Source organism: Nematostella vectensis, chromosome 12 (genome assembly GCF_932526225.1).
Source record: "Nematostella vectensis chromosome 12, jaNemVect1.1, whole genome shotgun sequence".
NCBI classification, from domain to species: Eukaryota; Metazoa; Cnidaria; class Anthozoa; order Actiniaria; family Edwardsiidae; genus Nematostella; species Nematostella vectensis.
In genome coordinates this window covers 3,338,813-3,359,494 of record NC_064045.1, presented here as the reverse complement: position 1 = coordinate 3,359,494, position 20,682 = coordinate 3,338,813, and the positions used below count along the sequence as shown (strand labels likewise).

At 41.1% G+C, this 20,682-nt stretch overlaps 1 protein-coding gene and 1 long non-coding RNA gene across 2 annotated transcripts; one reads left to right on the top strand and one right to left on the bottom strand.

Annotated features, from left to right (window-relative positions):
- Window positions 1–7,758: 7,758 nt before the first annotated feature.
- On the bottom strand, window positions 7,759–8,963 carry LOC116620874. Its single transcript, XR_007305283.1, has 2 exons — window positions 8,848–8,963; window positions 7,759–7,837 (listed from the first exon to the last, which is right to left on the bottom strand). It is a non-coding gene; the product is annotated as an uncharacterized LOC116620874 (long non-coding RNA).
- Window positions 8,964–9,178: 215 nt separating this feature from the next.
- LOC5516867 (adenylosuccinate lyase) lies at window positions 9,179–20,585 on the top strand. The gene is made up of 10 exons (XM_048719733.1): window positions 9,179–9,358; window positions 13,554–13,757; window positions 14,169–14,213; window positions 15,022–15,101; window positions 15,472–15,643; window positions 16,259–16,396; window positions 17,254–17,323; window positions 18,957–19,195; window positions 19,761–20,027; window positions 20,385–20,585. The coding sequence occupies exons 1-10, from the start codon at window positions 9,209–9,211 to the stop codon at window positions 20,469–20,471; spliced, it is 1,452 nt and encodes a 483-aa protein (XP_048575690.1). The 5' UTR covers window positions 9,179–9,208; the 3' UTR covers window positions 20,472–20,585.
- Window positions 20,586–20,682: the final 97 nt, after the last annotated feature.

Here is a 20,682-nt window from a genome sequence, read left to right as displayed (position 1 = left end):
GTACCATGAAGAGAGAATTCATTAGAACTTCGAGTAGTCCATACTACCCAAAACCGTGTTAGGAAGATAATTTCCATGATTTTACATAGTTTTAGGGCATAGTTTAAATATATGCTAAAATTAAATACATACTGTTTGCACCGCCGTGAAAAAAAACATTTTTGAACTTAAAATGAATGTCTATAGAGTTGAAATTTACATAGAAAGTTATTTAGAAAAATAATGTCTTTTTGAGAATGCAAACTCGATTTGAACAGCTTTCAAAGATATATCATTTGAAACCCTACTCATGATACTTTTGGGCGATGGAGCTTTTTGGTCGCCATTTTGGAAAATACATACGCAGCGGAGTGGGGCTAGTAAATGGCGGCAAAATACCGTTTAATTAGATTAATTCTTGCATCATTTTTTACCGAGGTTGAGTAAAGGTTATCGAAAATGGACCATTCTCATTCAGCGATTGTTTTAAGACCGAGTTAGGATGCGTCAATCCTGCTAATAAGAACAAATTTTTGAGAGACTTTTCGGACGTCAATTATTCGATATGCATGTCTTTTTCCTATATGATTTGATTATATTTCCTCGTTTGATTTACTAATCACATTCACTGCGCAACTATGCAAATTGCGTCACGAAATCTTCGTCAAACCTTAGCTCTGTTTTTAAGAAGGGCTTCTTTCCAAACAGTTTATACAATTTTTGTGCATAATTATTTGTTTTAACTTTAAGGATTGTATGATAAACCACCAACGCTGGCTTCGGTTGTCACTTTCTATTTGTTCGCTAAAAGATACACTTATTTATTTCCCACCCATAGTCTAACGGGCCGTTTATAGAGCTTTACGGTCTTCAGCTTTAATCTGATTTTAACAAATAAGAGATGTGAAGCGATTTGAAATATTATTTACAATACATTTGAAAAGAGAACTTGCGGGCGCTGAGGGCGGCAGGCCGCGTGATGATCTGACCAGTTTCAAGTGTTTATTTGATTTTTGCTGAAACGCGTGCAATGTTGAGAAAGTCTATTAAAAAAAAAAGAAGGCGATACGCACGTGGACCTATGCCAGTCCGAGCTTTGGTTTTTTTTTCCATTTTGATCCAAGTTTCAAGTGCCTTGCACCTGCAATTGCGTCACAGAAAAATAAAAAATACCTGCTGCAGAAATTCTAGTTGTTTCTTTGGAGATCTGATATCATTACGTGGTGCTAAGATAACAAGGGGCTGATGCAGCTTATACTTAAAGCCGCATTGTCACCAGTTTACTTCCGGTCGATTACGACACAATCTCCGATGATTTTTAACGGAAAACGCGAACAATATTTCAAAATATTGAAAGCAGTGTGTCTATTGGAAGTTTCTTTGAGGATGTGATTGATAATTTAGAGCAAATGGCCTGTTAAATATCTCGGATTCTAATAGATTCTTTTGTCTTTTAACGGTCGAGGTTTCCGTCGGACCACCGGAAGTGAACTGGTGATAATGCGGCTTTAACATACTGAATCTAAACAACTTTAAACCTGTTTGCATCTGCGCAGGACAACACCATTTCGCTTGAAAAAGCTACAGTTTAGGGAAGAGCGTAAAAATGTTGCAATTCCAGCGCTCTGCTTTTTTTTAAACGGGCAAATCTTGTGGTTTCAGAAAGATAGAGATAAAGCGGGTACAGTGTTCTTATTTTGTGAAGAGGAAGAGGGTAATTATTGTGCTAATAAACAGTCTTTATGCTCCTAACTTTTGCTTCGAAACCTTCTCTTTCATTTTTGTATTTACGGTACTGAGATGACGGAAAAGGGACATGTTTTCGCTCTAAACAAAAATTATTTTTCCGGTTTTGTATAGATCATTGTTAATGCTCATGTAACTTTTGTTTCAAACTTTTATTTTGTTTTTACTGTACTGGGATAAATCTTGCTTTATTGAAAAAGATAATGGCAGATATCTATAAATGAAAATAACATCAATAAACAAGTAAAACCCAAAAGTAATAAAAATGATTATTAGTTTCCATCAAAGGCATTAAAAATGTTAAACATAGTACACACTAGACAACACAACTTTTTTAATAGAACAAAATAAGACATTAATTTTCGATCAAGTAAAATACGAAACATTTTATAACTTGATTCATTCTACTTTTTCTGCGTGCCAACACAAAAATTAACGACAGCAACTCAATAAAACAGAGCGTATCATGGCGCGAAGCGCAAGGGGAAGGAAATGTTTCAACGCTATTAATTATCACTTGTTTTAGAAGCCTCAGTTTCTAGCTGCGGTGGTTTCGGTTCTCCCGTGGGGATGAACCCTGCTCGGCATAACCACGGCTGGGAACCGAGCATATAGTTTCGGTGTGCTAAAAAAAAATAGTCAATGCTAGTAAAGATGTATTTCTAATTATTGAAAATTAAACTACAAAACAGCCGTAATTTGTGGCGAGTTTATCGCCTTAATAGCTATAAATGTCAACAAATTGGTTTCTATTTGGCGAAATGGGTATTGAATTGGACATGGTTGAGTGTGTACGTCGAATCAAATTGAGGCAATGTTAACTCATTTACGGTTTAAAGACTTTGATCCTACAGCTTTTATTGATTCAGACGCCTCCGCTTAGCCATTAAGCACACAAACGTGTTATATATAGTCTATCAAGTTTATAAACCACGCAATCCAGTGGCCAGCAGATTCTTAAACCATTTGCAAAAAACTAATTCCGTGTAATAGCGATGCTTACATGTTACACAGAAAAAGAGATACAAAAACAAACAAACACATTTTAAAAACTATTTAAGAAAATTATTATGATGCTAAAAAGTTTTGTATTTAAATAACTAAACAAACTCATCCAAAAAAGTCAATCTTAGGCCAAATGAATCTGGTCGCGATCTCTACTTCGGGAGCGTGCGGGCGGCCATTTGTTTATTTTAATTTTCTTCCAATTTCAAAATTAGGCTTTGAAGCTTAATTATAGAGTAAAGACACGAAACCAAGAATTCATCATCGTGCTTGTTTTTTTTTTTTTTTTTTTTTTTTTAGAAATAATGTGAAATATGTCGCGACACTTTTCGCGTGGGGAAAAGGGATTCCTCCAATCACAGGCACTATTGCGACTTTTCACAGTTTAGTCCATTTTCAATGCAGATCCCCGAACAAATCTTTCGAAGAGCGCAAAACTAAAACCCCAATTGATTCTAGGTTTTACAGAGAAAGACTTAAAATAGAAAATAAATAAATTTTCAGGCGGCACAAATGCTGGACACTGGCGGTGACCTGAAAAGACAATATTTATATGTGGGGCTTTATCGGCTGTCTTTTTCCCCAAAAATTAATTACCAGATTAGCACCAACGTCGATATAGGATCAAAATATACAACATAAATGTTTAACTTTTGCAAATGAGTAATCTTTAATAACTTAAGTCGCCTTTAAAATGTTGGTAAACATCCTAGCAGAGTCCAAGGACAGCAAAAGCATGATATAAAAACATTCCCTTTTTTTCATTCACTCACCTAAAAGCAAACACTGACTCAATCTGTTAAAACGTCACTCTTTTAGTAATTATTACCAATGGTAGTGCAGCCTGCACAAACAAGCTGTAAGCGCGGCTTTTAGAGGTAATATTCCGCGCATTTAGTCGTAATGAATGCTGACATGAGCGCAGAGTAAAACAGTAAAAGCGTGTTAAGTGCTGGCGGTGTTAAGCGAGTGTTTTGCAGGTTTGGATTTAAGGCTTGATCAGCTGTTCGGTGTTAATGAGGCCGAGTGTATTACTAAATGCCGGAGTTGCTCATTCGTTTCCATGGTGTTAATACTATTGAGGTGTTTCTATCGCAATTCTGGACGGAGGCGTTCCAATCGCAAACTGGGGCACATCTCGGTTTATAGATTAAGAATGACGCCTGAATTTATGACCCCCCCATCCTCAACCCCCCAAAACACACTATCCTCAACACCCCGCCTTTCCTGAGGAAATTGGAATTTCCCAGTGGTGTGTGTCGCTGAGCACCATTTTAATGTTCAATAAATCACTCTCAACAACACCGGAGCACCTCTATCCTTTCCGACACTACTCTTGGATTCTGGTTCAATATGATTTGCTTTTAAAACCATATTAAAGCCGCATTGTCACCATTTTACTTCCGGTTGATTACGTAACAATATCCGATGATTTTTAACGGAAAACGCGAAAAATATTTCAAAATATTGAAAGCAGTGTGTCTATTGGAAGGTTCTTTGAGGATCTGATTGATAATTTAGAGCGGATGGCCTGTTAAATATCTCGGATTTTAATAGATTCTTTTGTCTTTTAACAGTTGAGGTTTCCGTCGGAAAGGCCAATCATGCCGCCATTTTATGCTCCCGTACAATACCGGGTGTCTCAAAGAATCAATTTCCATCGTCTCAAACCAGTAACAGAGAAACGTACTATCAAATATAATAAACTTTTAAACTTCAATCACGGATGGTTATTTTGAAATTTTATTGCAGATAAACCCTCGTATTTCAATTGTAAACAATAACAAAGGAGTGGTTGAGAGACATTCTTTAAGAAATTACCGAGTCGTTATTTTGTTTCGTGACAAAATGCACGACCTTATGAGCAATCCTTGTTAAACGTTCGCTTTGATTGGTTGTGAGTGGCAGAGTTTACATGTGAATGCAGTACACAAGTCACTTCGGTCCCTAACAAAAAGTCCTTTCAACGCTACGCATATATCACAACATTAAAATGTATAAAAGTAAGTCTAGTAAACCAGACAGCGTCCATTATAGCGAGGGTACAAATGTACAACAAATGGCTACTAGTAACATCCTAAATAAACATGAGACCCCTTTTAGCAGAATCGAGAGAATCTTTGAAGCGAGGGAAAACACGTTTCCACAATTTGGAAAACAATGCAACATGAGACCCCTTAAGGGATAGCAGAATCGAAAGAATCTTTAAAGCGAGGGCAAACACGTTACCGCATTTTGGAAACAATTAACCTGAGACCCCTTAAGGAAGCTGCCTGCAGTTTTCTAGTAGATAACCGCTCATGTTTAAAGGGCTACAGTTTCTGTTTGCGCAAGATTAAGTCCATTTATCAAGTAAGGATTGAATTTTTGGAAAATATATGAGCTGTTGTTATTTGAGTTACCATAGCGACGAAACAATGGAAAATGTGCTTTTAGATTTTTGCAAATACACACTATACGCGGAAAATTATTTTTAAACCATACCCCTTAGACAAAACTTACTACGTTTGCCTCCACATATTTGAAGTTTTAAAAAAATCTGAAAGTCAGATTTTAAGATATTTGCGGTTTTATTTTTTTGTTGCCTTTTTGTTTATCTTCTACTTTCACGGACATGTTTCTTCAAAGAAAAACTCTATTTAAAATCCGAATCTTTTGAATTGTAGCATATCTATTGGACTTCTTTCGTGCTAATTTATAATTTGTTGCGAGCTTCTGATCTCATTTTATGTATAGTTAAACATCCGGCATATTTTAGGTGCGACACTTTCAAAAGCATAATTTTTGCATTCGAGGCTGTAAAAATAAAACTGGTCGATAGAATTTTTTCTTACTTTCACTGATTAAACTTGATTATAATAACATCTCCCTAGCAAAGCACCGTGTAGGTTGATATCTTTGAAGCCATCTAGAATTTACTTCAAACTTGGGTTATTTGCCAGATCCCGCAAACACACTTTCTTTGTTTTGTACTGAGATTAAACAAAGACTGAGTTCATGCTTCGTCGTCGTCGTCTTCTGTCAATACTAGTCTTTTTGCAGTTTGACAACATCTGATTAAGGTAGGATCCTTTTTGTTGTTGGTTCTTTCCGTGGTCCACTTGGCTCTACAGAAGGTCTTCTTTGGGTGGCACACTTATTACACCGACTTGAAAGGGCTGGCTTTGGGTCAAATTGTTGTATTGCACTTCCCTCCTCGGTGATTCTGAGCAGATTTTCAACTCTCCTCTCCCCTAAACAATTTCTCCAGTCAGTGTGAACACGATTCATGGCTGAGAACATTCGTTCAAGAGTGGCATTGCTAATAGGAACAACTAACAGAATCTCAACAAGATGTAGGATATTGCTGCGCGAGTCTTTCTTTGAAGAAGTGAGGAGTTTTGCCCATGCATCTTTAAGCTCTGTTGTTGCAACTAATTCCTTTACATCATCCCATTTACTTTCGATCTTCATTACATTACATCCATTTGCTGTCAGGATTTCCTGGAACCAAGTGCTAAATTTGGCCTGCCATGTGGCAAGCCGCTATTTCGAGCCCTGCAAAGAGAACTAGTTAAACTTACCTCCAATTGTGCACAAAGAGTAACTAGTTAAACTCACCTCTAATTGTGCACAAAGAGTAACTAGTTAAACCCTCCTCTAATTGGGCACAAACAGTAACTAGTAAAACTCACCTCTAATTGGGCACAAATAGTAACTGGTAAAACTCACCTCTAATTGTGCACAAAGAGTAACTGGTAAAACTCACCTCTAATTGTGCACAAAGAGTAACTGCTAAAACTCACCTCTAATTGTGCACAAAGAGTAACTGGTAAAACTCACCTCTAGTTGTGCACAAAGAGACTGGTACAAACTCACCTCTAATTGTGCACAAAGAGTAACTGGTAAAACTCACCTCTAGTTGTGCACAAAGAGTAACTGGTAAAACTCACCTATAATTGTGCATAAAGAGTAACTAGTTAAACTCACCTCTAATTGTGCACAAAGAGTAACAGGTAAAACTCACCTATTGTGCACAAAAAGTAACTAAGTTAAACTTACCTCTAATTGTGCACAAATAGTAACTGATTAAACTCACCTCTAATTGTGCACAAATAGTAACTGATTAAACTTACCTCTAATTGTGCACAAATAGTAACTGATTAAACTCACCTCTAATTGGGCACAAAGAGTAACTGGTTAAACTAACCTCTAATTGTGCATAAAGAGTAACTAGTTAAACTCACCTCTAATTGTGCACAAAGAATTTGAGTCCCATCCAGTTGAAGTACATAAAAATGACGAAGACAGGGATGGAGATGGGTAACACCAGACCCAGGTAGCACGGCGAATACTGCTCAAGACACACGGCTGGGAAATCCTGCACAAAAAATTATTTGAGATATTGAAAAAAAACCCCAAGGGGCAGTCTCGTACCCAGACGCTGCGCATGACGGTCAGGATGCGGTTTCGGGGTTTTTCAAATATCTTGGAAGCAGCGTTTTTATGACAGTTTTTTTTTTACTTTTTTTGTGCACAAGTCCAAGTGCCTAGCTACACACACTCGTTGTAAACCATTTAGTTTTATTTTCGGTTGTTCCCAGTTTAATTAGACAATATTTTCGTTTCGTAAAACCCAAGACGGCGGACGACACTGGTGAGCTAGATACATTATTTCATGAAATGAATTTGGATGGTCTGAATGTTCTGGCACTCATTTGAACTCATACTGCCTTGGTTGGATTGTATTAATCACAAATATATACTTTCAGAGATATAATTCGAACACATACTGTCTTGTACTGTCTTCATGTTCCCTAGAAGAAGCTCTAGAGTGAGGAAGTCATTATTTGCACATGATCTTACGCCGAATTTCAAATTCCAGGAAAGTATTTAGGCTATTTCTGCAGTTGTCATGTGCACATGGAATTTTACAGGCAAGAAATGCAGTATGGATAGGTCCTTCTTCGTCTGTGAAAATTCGTAACATTTTTGCTCGCCAATTTCGCCGCCATCTTGGATCTGTAATCTGCCAGTCGTTATTTTTTCCCCCGTCTTTGCTTTAGGATTCCTGTGGATGTACGCGCAACAGCAAATAACGACTGGGTACAAGTCTGCCCAAGGGGGACTACGATAAAAAAACAGATGGGGGGTGATTGTTAGCAAAATCAATTTTTAAGGGATAGCACTTTGGGTGAGGTCAACAGCATGTATGGAGTGGATTCTTCTTCTCAAGCAAGAGGAAAGCTTGCATTAATCCAGAAGTTCTAATAAGGTGAGGTCGATTTCAGGGATTTCAAGAGACAGGGGTGAGGGGTGGATCTGGCTTTTTGCTGAAGGTGCAGTTTGCCTCGGTGACAAATAGAAAAAAGAAAAAAAACCTTTTTCATTTTATATGCTGGTACTCTAACTTCTTTATTTTCTGTGCAAAAAAAGATGGGTAGGGGAATGTAACTTATAGTTAGGGGTTGAATAGGCTTTCAGATCAGCACATCTAGGCCCCAAATGGTACGCCACGGCAGCCCAGAGGGGTTCAAACCATCTTATCTCTTCCCCTAGATATGCTACTGACTAACAGGGGAAGGCCGGACTTAATTTACTTTTAGAATCTGTACTGAGGATGCTTATAGTTTTTCATATTTTTAAGAAAAATATCTTAAAATAGTGGGGAAGGCCCTTAGCCCACCCTAGAACTGCCTATGAAAACCAGGTTTTTCAATACGCACGGATGGCATATTATTCAGTCTCCAAATCAGCTTATGGAAATGAATTCTTTCTCACACTTGTTACTTTGCCAGGATGACAAAATGGCAGTTGACCGGCGATATTTAAGTCTGCACTTTTGTTTCTCGTTGTATTGACACGTAATTTGGGGCCCTAAAAACGCTGGGGACGGGATGACCAGTGACAGTTATCTCACACCAAATAAAACTATGTATACAATTACGTGGAAAGTATGTATTTCTATTGACGATCCATCAGTCGCGTTCAAGCATTTCTCACGATGTAAATTTGTGATGTAGATAGAAGACCAACATGCATAAGCGCGCGAATCAACGACAAAAAAAATATAAAGGCCGAAGTGGCCTGAAGTATATGTAATCAAGAAAATATGACAAATTTCATATGTTCACTGACCTTACTAGTCAAGTATGAGTAAAATATCCCAAGTAAACACAAGAACGAGAGGACAGGAGACAAAATTAGAAGCCCGTATAGATAGTTCTTCCCTTCGCCGGCTTCCGCCATCTTGAACACGGAATCCGCTGACCATTTTCGCAGACCCATAAATCCTCAACTTTTATTTTCCGGAAGTATTATACTTTCTTTTTTTCTTGAGATGCGGAATATTTTGAAATTACTATTTTGAAGTTTTGAGTGTGTGTGCGTAGATCAAGTATTTATTTTAGCATTTTAATTGTGTTTTTTTTTCATTTGTTTTTGCGCGCTGTGGCGGTAAGCCACTGACCAAGTAGCGTCGGCTCGTGTTCGATCCAGCATGGCGGACGGAAAGGAATCCGTTTACTCGAAATACCGGAGTCCACTGACAAGCCGGTATGCTAGCAAGGAAATGGCTTATTGCTTCTCTGAAGACAAGAAATTCTCAACATGGAGGCGACTATGGCTCTATCTTGCTAAAGCGGAGAAGGTATTTTTTATTCCACCGTCAATCCACATGATCAAATGATGATGTATTCGCATGGGTGCACAAAAGGTTCGGGAGGTTTCCCCTTTAGTCGTGGTGTCCTTAGACAGTGTTGTCTTCGATGGAGAATCTAGTCCACTTGCCATATCTAGAATAAGCGATAGACCTACCTATAAATGGACCGAATATATCTCTCTTGACATTTTTAAAATATAAGCCAGGGGGTGGTCTAGCCCCCCCCCCCCCCCCCCCCTCTTAGCAGCCAAAAATAAGTAAATGTATGAGACATTATCTAAAATACAGGAGAAAATGCCTCGAAAGTCCTTTTTGGCCCCCCTCCTGTTAAAAATCCTGGCTACACTGCTGCTATAATATATGTGAAGGGATTTTAGTAGGAAAGGGAGAGACTGTATTAACGCATTGACCCCTCAACCGGCCTGTACCGGCTTTGAGAAGTACCCACAACCCAAAAAATTCATAAATGCAAAATAAACACAACAAGATGAAGATACTCAGGCATCAGTCTAAGGGATAAATGGTCTTGAAGATATGCATCCAACCAAGGTGTTGGCAACTACTCTTAAGCCAAATAATAGCACAGGTTCTTTGACAAATTTCTAATTGAACAAGGAAAGAAAAGCAGAATCACCCCTCTCAATGAAACGCTCAAAATAGCACACAAGGGAGAGAGATAAGCAAACACAGCTCAAGACACAAATAGATACCTTTATTCTGATCCTCCAGGTTCATTTCCATGGTCTCAAAACACAATGTCCACTCCTTAAAGGCTTGTAAAACCACTTGGATGCCATCATGGATTGCAAAGCATTCTGGGAGATCCAGGGAAAAATTTTTAAGGGGAGGGCCAGTCAACACTCCTCTCCCCAAAGTCAGATGGTTTTTTATAAGTCTTTTCACCCCAAAGCCAAACAAATCAATTCCAGGTCATACAGACCCAGAATAGCAGTGTAAACAATTTTGGAATCAATTTGGTTTCAGAAAAGACAGCATTTAGGAGAGCTGTGGTGATTCATTAGAAAATTATTTTCTCATCCAGGCAAAGCCAAACAAGGAAGAAATAACCATGAATCCACCTTTGCTCGCAAATATCCATAAGCAAAGCACTCAATTAAGCCCCAATAGACTTCATGATGTCCTGAGACACTCTCCTAATATGCTCATAGCTGTATTTTTGGTGAAAAATACAAGCAACCATCAACTTGTGCTCGCTTCAGCACAAGGGCAAGGGATTAAAAGTGGGGACTGCAAAGCACTGACTAGGTGCAGCTGTGTTTGACTTTGACGGGCTGTATAAAACTACGAATAGGGGGGAGGTGTCAGTTTTTTTGTTAATTCAGCTCAAAAATAGCCAGGAGTCAATGGGTTAAATCTTCTATATAGCACTATCAGCATTGGTGCAGTCTGGGTTGGGGGGGGGGGGGGCAGGGGGTCTGTTGCTTCTCAATGATTTGTGTGTATATGGTGGTGGTGGTGGGGGGGGGGGGCAGGGGGTCTGTTGCTTCTCAATGATTTGTGTGTATATGGTGGTGGTGGGGGGGGGGGCAGGAGGTCTGTTGCTTCTCAATGATTTGTGTGTATATGGTGGTGGTGGGGGGGGGCAGGGGGTCTGTTGCTTCTCAATGATTTGTGTGTATATGGTGGTGATGGTGGGGGGGGGCAGGGGGTCTGTTGCTTCTCAATGATTTGTGTGTATATGGTGGTGATGGTGGGGGGGGGCAGGGGGTCTGTTGCTTCTCAATGATTTGTGTGTATATGGTGGTGGTGGTGGGGGGGGGGCAGGAGGTCTGTTGCTTCTCAATGATTTATTTGTGTGTATATGGTGGTGGTGGGGGGGGCAGGGGGTCTGTTGCTTCTCAATGATTTATTTGTGTGTATATGGTGGTGGTGGTGGTGGTGGGGGGGCAGGGGGTCTGTTGCTTTTCAATGATTTGTGTGTATATGGTGATGGTGGGGGGGGGGGGGCAGCGGGTCTGTTGCTTCTCAATGATTTATTTGTGTGTATATGGTGGTGGTGGGGGGGGGGGCAGGGGGTCTGTTGCTTCTCAATGATTTATTTGTGTGTATATGGTGGTGGTGGGGGGGCAGGGGGTCTGTTGCTTCTCAATGATTTGTGTGTATATGGTGGTGGTGGTGGGGGGGCAGGGGGTCTGTTGCTTTTCAATGATTTATTTGTGTGTATATGGTGGTGGTGGGGGGGGGCAGGGGGTCTGTTGCTTCTCAATGATTTATTTGTGTGTATATGGTGGTGGTGGGGGGGGGGGCAGGGGGTCTGTTGCTTCTCAATGATTTGTGTGTAAATGGTGGTGGTGGGGGGGGCAGGGGGTCTGTTGCTTCTCAATGATTTGTGTGTATATGGTGGTGGTGGGGGGGGGGGGCAGGGGGTCTGTTGCTTCTCAATGATTTATTTGTGTGTATATGGTGGTGGTGGGGGGGCAGGGGGTCTGTTGCTTCTCAATGATTTGTGTGTATATGGTGGTGGTGGTGGGGGGGCAGGGGGTCTGTTGCTTTTCAATGATTTATTTGTGTGTATATGGTGGTGGTGGGGGGGGCAGGGGGTCTGTTGCTTCTCAATGATTTATTTGTGTGTATATGGTGGTGGTGGGGGGGGGGCAGGGGGTCTGTTGCTTCTCAATGATTTATTTGTGTGTATATGGTGGTGGTGGGGGGGCAGGGGGTCTGTTGCTTCTCAATGATTTGTGTGTATATGGTGGTGGTGGTGGGGGGGGGGGCAGGGGGTCTGTTGCTTCTCAATGATTTGTGTGTATATGGTGGTGGTGGGGGGGGCAGGGGGTCTGTTGCTTCTCAATGATTTGTGTGTATATGGTGGTGGTGGTGGGGGGCAGGGGGTCTGTTGCTTCTCAATGATTTGTGTGTATATGGTGGTGGTGGTGGGGGGGCAGGGGGTCTGTTGCTTCTCAATGATTTGTGTGTATATGCTGGTGGTAGGGGGGGGCAGGGGGTCTGCTGCTTCTCAATGATTTATGTGTGTATATGGTGGTGAGGGGGGGGGGCAGGGGGTCTGTTGCTTCTCAATGATTTATTTGTGTGTATATGGTGGTGGTGGGGGGGCAGGGGGTCTGTTGCTTCTCAATGATTTATTTGTGTGTATATGGTGGTGGTGGGGGGGGGGCAGGGGGTCTGTTGCTTCTCAATGATTTATTTGTGTGTATATGGTGGTGGTGGTGGGGGGGCAGGGGGTCTGTTGCTTCTCAATGATTTATTTGTGTGTATATGGTGGTGGTGGGGGGGGGGGCAGGGGGTCTGTTGCTTCTCAATGATTTATTTGTGTGTATATGGTGGTGGTGGTGGGGGGGGGGCAGGGGGTCTGTTGCTTCTCAATGATTTGTGTGTATATGCTGGTGGTAGGGGGGGGGCAGGGGGTCTGTTGCTTCTCAATGATTTATGTGTGTATATGGTGGTGATGGTGGGGGGGGGGGCAGGGGGTCTGTTGCTTCTCAATGATTTATTTGTGTGTATATGGTGGTGATGGTGGGGGGGGCAGGGGGTCTGTTGCTTCTCAATGATTTATTTGTGTGTATATGGTGGTGGTGGGGGGGGGGGGGGCAGGGGGTCTGTTGCTTCTCAATGATTTATTTGTGTGTATATGGTGGTGGTGGGGGGGGGCAGGGGGTATGTTGCTTCTCAATGATTTGTGTGTATATGGTGGTGGTGGTGGGGGGGCAGGGGGTCTGTTGCTTCTCAATGATTTGTGTGTATATGGTGGTGGTGGTGGTGGGGGGGAGGGGGTCTGTTGCTTCTCAATGATTTATTTGTGTGTATATGGTGGTGGTGGTGGGGGGGGGGGGCAGGGGGTCTGTTGCTTCTCAATGATTTGTGTGTAAATGGTGGTGATATAACGAAATGTCTGCATCTGTCTACTCTGCACTTTTACAGTATATCTAGCAACTGGGGGAAGAAAGCAAATGATGATGTCAAAATGAGGTTTATAGTCATAACCTATGGCAAATTGTGAAAATAATAAGAATATTATATAAATAGTATAAAGCAATATGTGATGTTAAGCACTTCCTGCTCCCAAGAGTTTAGACTTTCTAGATTAACTTTAATTTAAATGGACCTCCTAGTGTATTTCTGGTGTATTTTTAGAACATTCATACCTTATCTGGCTACAGTCCTTAATATTATTTTCCCTTTGACTTTCCTTTTAACTTTTAAGGAACTGGGACAAAACATATCAGCAGAACAAATAGCTGAGATGGAAGCAAACCTGGAAAACATCGACTATGACCTTGCTGCTGAAGAAGAGAGGAAGCGTAGACATGATGTCATGGCACACGTGCATACGTTTGGCGTGTGCTGTCCGAAGGCTGCACCCATTATTCATTTGGGAGCCACATCTTGTTATGTTGGAGATAACACAGTGAGTCTCACACACTAATGCTTATACAGCATAAACCTCACACACTAATTCATGTGTTTTAGGAGGGCACACACTTAGCGCCAGCATGCACGTGTGTGCTATTTTAAAATTAGATTGTAACAGAAGAAACATTTTTTAAATCGATTAATCTCATCTGGCCTCTAATAGATGCACAGAAGACACCACTGCCTGTCATAAACAACAGTCATGCAACTTGACTGCAAACCATTGCATACTTTTTTGTTCATGACACTTACTTCAGCTGTGTATTTATTAGAAGACAGAAACACACATAAGATCTATTTGTTAAAAATTGAATTATGCTATTTCAGTTTTTTTAATCATATTTGTTCCAAGCGTTGGAATGCTGATCTCAGAGCTGATAGAGTATTTTGATGTGTTTTTATCCAGGATTTAATTGTGATGAGAGATGCATTTGACATCATTTTGCCAAAGGTAAATTATTTAGAAAAAGAATGCTCATGTCCTCTTAATAAGATAAACAACGAGAAGACTTATTGTAATATTGGACTGCACCTTGATTTTCAACACCAAAGTGAGGTTTGTAAGTGCACTTAACCATTTCCTAGGCTAGCCAGGATTCTATTGATGGGTGTGGTGGGTGTGTTTTACCAGGTGTGTAACTAGGGGGTGCGTAGTCTCATTTTTTGGCAGCCAAGTAGGAGTGTGTTTTTTCCCTGTGCCCACCATTGTAGCTATATATGTTTCTAATGGTCTTGACAGCTATTAAATGTGCATGTATCGACATGACGGAAAAACATGACGTGACGCTTCCAATAAGCCCATTTCACATCGAATAAGGCGAATAATTTCTCTAAGTACTTAGTAACTTATAGCAAACAAAATATCAAGTGCAACTTTTTTTAAATTGATGTGACTTTTTGTAAAGTGATATTCGAGCTTTTCGTCCCTGAGCTGATACACAGGGCAATGATGATCAAGGAAAAATTATCTTAAAAAGCCAAAATCTGGTTATGTGCACCTCGGCCTCACATTATTTTTGGTTTTAAAAATCAGTCTGTAATACGAGGAACCTATAGCCACTGAAAAAATTGTGTCTTCTTTCTCTATCTGAAATTTTGCGTTTTCCAGGTTTTTCCGTCATGTCGCATGAAGCTTGTTACAAGATTCCTCTCTGATACAGTGACTACAAAAATTAACAGTCTTAGTCCTAGAGATTAATTTTCTCTTGAGTAAGAAAACATTATTAAGTGTTAGTGTTTTTTTCTATTATTCCTTTAAGCTTGCAAGATGTATTCAAAGGCTAGCCAACTTTGCAGATGAATACAAATCCCTTCCAACACTTGGATTTACCCATTATCAGTAAGTATTGAGTTCTCTGCTAACAGGAGCAACGCCAGCCCAGCAAAATACAGAGAAAAGAGGCCTCTGCTAGCAGGAAAAGGATTGAGATTAAAATATTTTTTTAAACAATATTTTAAAGTAGTTTGTATGTTGTTTCTGTGGTTCATTACATAGGTGCATGGTTCTTTCATGATTAGGTAGAAAATCCACATACTAGAATACTATAATATAAGTCCCATTTTCAATTAAAATCTGATTCTCTCAGTCTCCAATACAAGATATGAGAATACATCTTTTTCTTTGCTGATTAGGAATGCTACTTCAATACAGTTGATTAATAAACATTATTCACTGTGGCACATTTTAACACATTGTTATATTTCTACAGACCTGCACAACTGACAACAGTGGGTAAGCGAGCGTGTCTATGGATCTCTGATCTCCTTATGGATTTGAGAAACGTAACCAGGGCAAGAGATGATCTCAGGTTTAGAGGGGTAAAGGGGACCACAGGGACACAAGCCAGCTTTCTCAGTCTGTTTGATGGAGACCATGGGAAGGTAGACAATATTCAATTTGTGGTTTGCATTTTATAATGTGCTTTCTAGGGTGATTGTGCACCTGTAATGGAACCAGGTGTGTGTACCCAGGAAATGCTGAGAAGGGAGTGGGTACTCCTAGGTATCCTATGGAAAAAGGATCCATGTTGTTGTGGCCAAGGTATGCACACACTCCTGTGTGCATACCTTGGAGCAAAAGGTGATACGTTGGAAGCCAGATAACGAAAAACATGGACAACTCAAGCATCCTTTGGGCTCTAAAGAAACCTGGAATCCCTAAAAAAAGTTTATTTTCTACTGAAATCCCTGCTGACTTGAACTGTTTTTCATTTTTCTTGAGAGTTCAGGTGAACAGAGTTTCACTGTATTACAGAGGTTGAGGATGTATGTATTTGTTGTGTGTAGCTGTTGTCAGAGCATGTATTCTTTTGATTTCTTAGGGGGGGGGTGCCAACCTGAACCTATTAAAAGACTGTTCTGGTGCAGTTGATTTTCTTTGGTTTTAGGAATCCCTGATGGTGGATCTAGAACTTTTTTTTTTTGATCAATTATAAAATGTCATAGAAACAAAAAATGTCCTCCTGGATGATGTTTCTTCCTTTTTCCTTTGTGTAGGTTGAGAAACTTGACGAGTTAGTTACTGACATGGCAGGATTCAAGTCGACTTATATTGTGACAGGTCAGACATACAGCCGTAAGGTTGACCTGGATTGCCTGGCTGCGCTGAGCAGCCTGGGAGCATCTGTCCACAAGGTATACTATACAGAAAACAGGAAAAAGCCAAGTAATAACATATTGACTGACTTCCTGTTGTAACAGGGTCCAGGAACTTCAAAAGGGGGGTTGGGGTGTTGTGTTATGGTAGGTTTTGCTCTTGATATTTATAGACAAATCTATAAAGCATAAGCAGGGGCTCATAAGTAGGGGCAATCAACTTCCCCATATTCCGGTACTATATAGGTGTAATGGCATTTCCAAGGACCAGGCTATTTTTAGACGTGTGGATGAGCCAATCAGATTCGGCTTTTGTGTTGGCGTTTTGGCTGAGCTCAACTCTACGTGCAGTCTCAAGACAAAAAGCTAGAATACTTACTTTGATACTTTTGTTGCTCCTTTCTTTAATATGAATCCAATCATACTTACGACTTTGAATCCTAGCTTGCAATTATTTTGGCAAACAACCAATTCTTCCTAAAAATTGCCTGATCCTGGAAAAAGCTGTGACACTTATATAATACATATGATTGCACCTACTTATGAGCCCCTGGCATAAGTTAGTATGTCATCAATCCATAAGTCTGTAAAGTCCTGTAAAGAATCATCATTAAAAAGACTGGTTCTATGAAGAGCAAGGAACCACCCCTGGGTCAGCACAGGGGGGAAACACGTATTGTAATGTAGGGCCCAAAAATTGCAAATGATATCCTTTAGTTGATCCACGGTAAATGTATGAGAAACCCACATGGTAAGGTTAGTTAAATCCTGGATCAATTCAAAGGTTCCAAAACTGTATTGTTCTTGTCACATGGTTTTGAGACACTATAGACTCTTAGATGCAATACTGTCAATTAACCTCAAGATCTCCATGGTTTTTGTTCCATGTGTTTCAGATTTGTACTGATATTAGACTGCTGGCAAACAGAAAGGAAATTGAGGAACCTTTTGAAAAAGATCAAATAGGTATGTGTGTCTGTTACAGTTTGTCCAATGTTTCCCTCAGTCTGTTGGTATGTCTTTTTTTTTCAGTGTCTGTTTATCCTTTTTTGTCAGTTAATGTATCATTTCAATTTGCTGCTGTCTGTCACTTTGCCCATCTGTCTGTCCATTTCTGTGTTTTACTGTGCTTGTCTGTCTGTCTGTTTTGCGTCCTTGTAAAGTATCTGTCTGCCACTCTGTTCAACTATATGTCCATCTATGCATCTGTCCGTTTCGTGTGTCTGTCTGTCACTTTATCCATCAATCGGTCTGTTGCCTGTCTGTGGTTTCATTTACTACCTGTGTCTGTCTTCTAAGGGAAAGTTCGTTTATACCAAGGGGGAGGGGGGCGTGAGAATTTTGATAAAAGTAATTGCTAAAATTAGTTGCCCCCCCCCTTTCAAGAGGAACAAAATTTTCCATGCCTCCTTTATGCTTCCCCCATATTTTCGGTGCCCGAACCCCCCCCCCCCCCCTTTCCCCGGCCACTCGACCCTCCAGAAAACTGAAGACAGAAGGAGTAAAGAAATGAAAGCAAACAACAATGTCAAAGAACGCGAGATTAGCTGCAAGCTGGTTTAGTGGAAAGAATTCGCTAAAGACATTAATTCAGAAAAAGTAAAGGCACTCAATTTCTCAAAGGTGGGACCGGTTGTCAAGCTGATAATGGTTGATGATATATATGATGCAAAAAGGCTTTTCGTTCTTCTCTGCTTGCGAGAAAAGCGAAGCACGAGAAAGATAAGAGAGAGAGGAAACAGCAAATCAGATATGATCGAGGATGTTGGTGACGAAAAATGAGCGCTTATAGCATTAGAACGTTTTGTTAATAATTTTAAATATGGAACATAAGCACATTATAAATATCATATAGCGGAAACCATGAAAAAATATATATAGGGTGTATATAGGTTTACATTGCATAGATAAAACGTGGCTTAATACCTATCCTGGACTCCTGGATTGTGCATGCCAAATAACTGCCCCCATACCGAGACTCCTAGAACCAAGAAGTCTGATTTGACACTTGGTTAAATTATATAGAAGAGACAACACCCAAAGACATCAGTGACCCCCTTTTTAAAATTCATACACTTTCGACGACCCCCCCTTTAGACCTCGGAAATTTCTCGAGCCCCCCCTCCCCCCACAGTATCCTCAAACCCCTCCCCCCTCGGGATGATAAATAAAATTTCCCTAAGGGAAAGTAAATGAACACAAAGTTGAAATGGTATGCTTCTAAAAAATCAGAGTTGTTTCCCTGACGTTTCAAGCTACCACGCCTACGCAAACCACCTAGTTACTCTTCAGCTTGTCTGTAGCGTTTCTAGTCATACTGTAGTCTGTCTGTGTGTCCAATCCGTCTGTTCCCCCACCAGTCCATGGGATATGATACAAAGGGTGCCATACTTAGTACACAATTTCACAGAGCCCCTCGAATGTGAAGGGTTGCCTCAAGGGCTCCGTTGTGAAGGAAATGCATTCTGGATGGAGTGCAAACGAAAATGTTATATCGATGCTTTTTAAAAAGAAATCGCTTCTGTGTTCGTCGATCCCTTTACGTTTGTGGTCCCAGTATTTTACCCTTTATTTATACCGCCTATCATTATATCTTCAGGTTCCAGTGCTATGCCGTATAAGAGAAACCCCATGCGGAGCGAACGCTGCTGCAGCCTCGCCCGCCATCTCATGACGCTGGTCAGCGGTGCACAGCAGACAGCCTCGGTTCAGTGGCTTGAGCGAACGCTGGATGACAGTGCGAACAGACGGATTATTCTGGCAGAGGGCTTCCTTACCGCGGATATAGTGCTGAGCACGTTACAGAACGTCTTTGAGGGGCTTGTCGTCTACCCGAAGGTAAGAAGTGCAGGCCGTAGGGGCGTAGCCTGCTCAAAAGGCGCTAGTTTCGTAAAAGACGGAACAGCCGGGCTGTTCCGTCTTTTACGAAACTAGCTTAGTCTTAGATCTTAGTTAGCCGAGCTGGAATAGCCGAGCTTAGTTGCGCTACGCCCGAGATAGAACGGGTTTTCCGGTAGCTTTTCTGGGGCGCTTTTCAAGAGCCTGTTTCGCAGGCTAATAGGGTTTTTTTAGTAAGATTTCAGCTGAACTACCCAAAATGCCCATAGTTTTGGGTAGAGAGGGGCGCATATTTGAAGCTCAGATCGGCTCTTTATGAATATAAGCAAGAGAGCTCAAGTTCTCAAGTAAGACGACAAGTGTTCTAGAAACTTGGTTTCACATTGGTGGCTGTGGATCCTTCATCTTTTCGAAAAAAAGACTTTAGAAAGAGGAAGCTGAAAGAAACCCTAGAAGTAGCCGAATTTCACTATCATCCATCCCGTCTCTCCCTGTCTTTATTTCGCCATCCCTTCCTCTAGAGAGAGCCTGGTGATTGTAACAGTTCCCTGTGTCCACTCCAAAGGTAATAAACCGGCACATCATGCAAGAGTTGCCCTTCATGGCCACAGAAAACGTCATCATGGCCATGGTGAAGGCAGGGGAAAGCCGGCAAGAATGCCACGAGAAGATGCGTGTGCTGTCTCATGAGGCAGGTGCACAAGTCAAGGAGCATGGAAGGGATAACGACCTCGTGGCGCGCATCAAGGCGTGTGGTTACTTTGCTCCCATACACGACCATCTGGGGGATCTGCTTGATGCAAAGACGTTTATAGGCCGAGCACCGGAGCAGGTAAAAAAATGTAATGGGGATATTGGTGGTGGACTGACGATGGTGGTGGATGATGGTAAGGATATTAGTCATAAGACTGATGATGATGGTGGTGGTAGTGATGACAATAGCGATACTGATGGTAATCAAGTCCCTTCTTCGCTATGGCTAACTTAATCGACCTCCTCTTCTATCAGATAGCCACCCCCCCCCCCCTCCTTTGGGTAGCTGAAACTGCCCTTATCAGATATCATGTCCCCCTCCCGTTTAGATAACTTGCTCAACCTGAGTCTACCCCCTCTCCCTCTTCTCTTCTCCCTCTTCACTTCTCCTTCCCCGCCCTCGTATAACTAAACTGCCCAGCCGTTCTCTTTTCAGGTGACCAAATTCTTGGAAATAGAGGCAAGACCAGCACTGCAGCCATTCCACGCGCAGCTTCACGGGAAGTCTGAAATCGACGTCTGAGTTTTCACTGACCGTTACTAAGGAAACAGATGACTGCTCTGCTCTATTGTGACCTATTAGCGCGTGAGACTGGTGACGAGGTTTAAATAATGTGGTTATAGAGGGCAGGAATAATATCTGTTTATTTTTTTTTCTTCCGATTTGCTTTGAATGCATTTTTTCTCAGGCGCGTAGTTTAAAGATGGCGTCCCCTTCTACTTCACCAAGTATT